Source organism: Camelina sativa, chromosome 17 (genome assembly GCF_000633955.1).
Source record: "Camelina sativa cultivar DH55 chromosome 17, Cs, whole genome shotgun sequence".
NCBI lineage: Eukaryota > Viridiplantae > Streptophyta > Magnoliopsida > Brassicales > Brassicaceae > Camelina > Camelina sativa.
The window spans coordinates 21,888,969-21,893,539 of record NC_025701.1 but is presented as its reverse complement, the minus strand read 5'-3'; the positions used below and the strand labels follow the sequence as shown (position 1 = coordinate 21,893,539).

The 4,571-nt window shown below is 36.6% G+C and overlaps 1 protein-coding gene across 1 annotated transcript in view; it reads right to left on the bottom strand.

The window, feature by feature from the left end:
• The window catches only part of LOC109129931, an 8,739-nt gene continuing 6,822 nt past the window's right edge, over positions 2,655-4,571 (bottom strand). The window contains exons 4-8 of the mRNA XM_019238977.1: positions 4,089-4,437; positions 3,882-4,008; positions 3,480-3,785; positions 3,171-3,392; positions 2,655-3,079 (exon numbers count right to left, since the gene is read on the bottom strand). Coding sequence (XP_019094522.1) covers positions 2,747-3,079; positions 3,171-3,392; positions 3,480-3,785; positions 3,882-4,008; positions 4,089-4,437 — 1,337 coding nt within the window. The 3' untranslated portion in view covers positions 2,655-2,746. The remainder of the gene's footprint in view (positions 3,080-3,170; positions 3,393-3,479; positions 3,786-3,881; positions 4,009-4,088; positions 4,438-4,571) is intronic.

Sequence of the window (4,571 nt, the reverse complement as noted above, 5' to 3'; positions counted from 1 at the left end):
TTTTTTTTTTTTTTTTTTGTAGACTTTGTGTGTATGAGGAAAGAAACTGAAGGAAACCCTTTTGTAAATAAAAGACATGGATTGGTCTAAGCCCAAGTATTGGCACTGCATTCGTTTTTGTATTTTCTTGTCAATCGCTTTCTTCTCCCCATATGGGTGAAGCTGTGAGGTAAGTTAGAAGTGATATTTTCTTGTCAGTCGCTTCATTATGGATAAATATTACAAAGGTTCGAACATTGAGATACTCTTGTTGTGTGGATACAAGAAAGTGGGTCTGTCCAAGACATAGTACGATGGTTTCTTCTTTTAAAACAGATAATGTGGATTTTATTTGGTTGCTGCAACCTTTCTGCTGTTCTTGTTAGACTCTTATAAACTCTGTTTTGTCATCTTCTTCTCCTTGTGCTTCTTTTCTTTTCTTCATTATCTTCTCACTAACTCCTTTCTCTTTGTTGCAGGTTAATCTCAACACTAACCTTGGTTTGTTTTTGTATTGCAATTTGCCCATATGTTCAATACCAAAAAAAGAAACACTTCGTCCTTTTTGTGGATTATTTTAGAGAGTACTAGGATAAGAGAGCTTGTGTTTATTTTAGAGAGTAAAATGAGATGTCGAAATCACACTTTATATAACGGGATAAAAGAGCCTTTGATATGTGGATTATTGAAATATACTATTGTATAAAGTGTGATCTCGTTTGCTATTAAAAAATATACTATTGTGTAAAGTGTGATCTCGTTTGAAATGCATTATTGTATTAAGTGTTGTTCTATACTATTTCAATAGTTAAGTGTGATCTCGTTTGTAGTTGATCTCGTTAGCAAAGTAATCCCGTTGATCATTCTCATATGTCGTGCCTTTGATCTGTTATTAACATAAACTTTATAAAAAGTAGTCGTGTATTTATTAACAAAATGTTTTTTTTTTGTTCTAAAATACTCTAAAATCACCCAAACTTAATAACAAAATCTTACAGAATCACATTCATTTTCTTGTATTTTATAAATAAAACCTTAAAAACTAATCAAATCTCCTTAAAACTCCATCAAATCTTTCAGAATTATAAAATATTAAAATCCTACAAAATCTTACCAAGTACTAATTCAATACCCCCTCTAAAGAGTTTAGCCGATCACCACCAAGATAAGGGACTTCAAGTTCGGGCAGCTCTCAAAAAAAGTTGGTACTTGGTAACATTAAAAATCAAATTCCATAGCTTGACACACAGACGAGACATGCAACCAAGCTGAGGCAGCGGTTCTAATTCGAGTACTATTGACGGGTGATCTGGTCCCTGAAAGAAAAAAATCGTGGGTAAGAAACTTTCATATATCTTCTTATAATTAAAAGAGGAGTACATTTTTATAAATGTCCGAAATCCTCACTGTATTTACATCAATTGCCACTGAATACATTTAGATGGACAATCAATCGATTAATTGAGTAGGGTAAATGTGTCAGAAATTATTTAAAAAAAAAAATCCACCCACACAGCAAGGATCCGCGTGTTTTTAAGAAAACCCGGTTTCAATTCCCCTATGGGCCATATTAATACATATCGGCCATATTATCAATACCTAGAGGTTTTAAAAATTGTCCACAAGCCCAATACACACTTAAGAATATGCGAAGGTATTTTTTTGGTAACTATTCAAACAAAATCTTCTCAATCAATCCCGCCCTCAAATCTCTCTACATAATCTTGAAAATCAATCAACATTAAAAGCAAATTCAATCAGATACATAATATAATCCTAATCATAACCAAAAATCCCGCAATTATCAAAGCCTCTTTGTTACAAATCCTATACGATACCCTAGAACACTCGACCACTATAAATAATCCAACATCAAACACATTCAAAACTCATCAAGCAAAAATGATTTCTCAAGCAAAATTCAGCAAGAAACTATCAATGGCTGCAGCTTTCGCTTACCTTCGAGACGTTAAGCCTTACAAGACTTCTTGGAAGGTCCAAGTCAGGGTCCTTCATTCATGGAAGACATACTCAACAAGGTTTGGTGAAACTTTCGATATGGTGCTCTCAGATGTCCAAGTAAGTTTAAATACTGTTGTCTCCCATCATTCACCTGTAATTTTATTTTTCGTAATGCAACTACAATGTACCTTATAACTTCTTTTACCAGGGGACAAAGATTCACGCTTCTGTTAAGAAGGACTTGATCAGTCGTTTTGAAAACACACTACAAGAAAACACGCCTATTGCGATGGAAGAATTCATAGCAAATCCCTCGCAAATAGGCAAAAACGAGGGAATTGCGAGGAACACACTTCCCTCGCAAATCGCTTCTCGCAAATTGGTCAACGTCGCAAATCCCTCGCAAATTTTGCGAGGAAAAATTTGCCCTCGCAAAAACAACGCAAATTGCGAGGGACAATATCAATAGCAGATTCCTAGCAACTTTATTTAAGCAATTCCCTCGCAAACTTTGCGATGGCTTTGCGACTTATATGTCCGTCGCAACATGATGAATTATACATTTTGTAATTATGATTATTTTCAAATTATGCAAATTAATTATGATTATTTTCTAATTATGCAAACTAAAAGTCATAATTAGCCAAAAAACTTTTAATTAAAACTGAAAACAAACTTGTAAATTACAAAATATTGTTAAAATTACACAAACATAAGTTCAAAACATAAATTGAAACACAACTACAAGTTCAAGTTCAAGAACAAGAGACCATCACACAGAAGTAAAGTTCAAGAACAAGAGACCCTACGATGGTCTCGTGGTATCTCCTGCTCCGGTATCAATGGTGGCATCAGTCTCAGGTCGGGGAAATCTTGCAGCAAATTCAGGGTCCTTCTCAGATAGATAATCGAAGTAGGCATCGTAGCAATGCATCTTCTGAGTATTTTGTTGCAACTTCAATGCATAATCTTCTAACTGAGTAGACTGACTCGCAAGAACAGCTTCGGCCTGAGAAAGCTTCTCAGCTAGAATGACTGGATCTTCAGTCGGAGTAGGCGTGAGAACAACATGAGCTGAAGATGCTTCAGTTTGCATATTACCGACTCCATATATCCTGTTTTTCTTCTTCGGAGCAACCTGCAAACAACAAAAAACAGAGACACAATGTAAAGTTCAAAGATATGAAACAAGTGAAAACCAAAACACAATGTAAAGTTCAAGAATTTACCTCAGCAAAAATTTGGTTCTTCATACTAACTGACAATCCGCCAGAAGCACTACTCTCTATATTGTCCCCTGAGCATAGCCCAGTTTCAGCCTCAGTTATCCTCGATGACACTTCATTGTATACCTTCTCAGATAGTCCATCCACAAACGACCCATCAGGTTTCCTATGAGTATCTTCTAGGACTTTCAAGAAATCAGGAAGTGCCTCACCAGTCATCTCCGACTAAACAAAGATATGAAACAACAAAGTATTAGACTAAAGCAAGAATTTATAAGTAATTGTACTAAATAACTAACTTAACATACTTACATGTTTTCGTGCACGGGCTTTAAAAGAGGTCTGACCAGACCGGTGTTTATGCATTCCATTGCCATCAGGATCACTGTATCGAGCATTTCGACTGTTGATACTCTTTTCCTCAGATTTTGGTTCAGACCAAAACTTGACCAAGCCTTCCCATACTTTAGGATCAAGCCACCGCGGCATTGCATCATCACCTTTTACTCTCCACTTAGACTTCCACCGAGACACTTGATCAGTCATCCGGGTCTTCAACTTGCTTTCAAACTCGGCTCGAACTCTCCCATTGATAGAGTGGTCCCAGTTATATGTTTGCTTGTAAAAACATAACATGAATCAGAATCATAATCAGAATCAAGTAAGTAAAAACAAAATCTGTAATTTAAACACATCAACAAACATTTAACTTACCGCAAATGTTTCAAACCACCGGTTTACAACCGCACCTGGTGTTTGGGTCCAATTGGCATGAACTTCTTTGAAATCTCTTTCAAAGATGGCCCGAACAGTAGCAGCAACCTGAGGATCCTGGGCAAACCTACAAAACACAAGAAAAAAGGGAATGAGGATCAATGAAAATAGATCTAAAAAATTAGACAACCCTAACTACATTCTTACCATAGAGTACCCGGAGGGCGTTTAGGGTCCAGTTTCTGTAAGCTAGCACGACCGGGACTTGCAAGTAGCTCTTCCAAAGTAAAAGAAGAGGTCTGAGGAGACACATCGTTGACACGCGAAGTCGAATGCTGTGGAGGAAGATGATCTTCCACCACCGGTGAGGTTCCTTGACGATTATCTTGGATCACCGGTGAGGTACCTTGCGAGGAGGCGGGAGAAGCTACCCTTGGAGCAGAGGTAGAAGAAGGTAACCTTCGAGAAGGGATGGGAGGAGATAGCCCTTGAGAAGATATAAATCTTCTGTAAACGTTTGGCCACCAGAATGATTTTGGTTCTCTTGAGAAGACATCTAAAAAACAATTCCAAAAAACTAAATTAAAACCCTCAAATTCGATATAATTAGAACCCTAAAAACAAATTAGATTAAATCCTAAATTCGAATTAGGTAAAAACCCTAAATTCGAATTACATAAAAACCCTAAT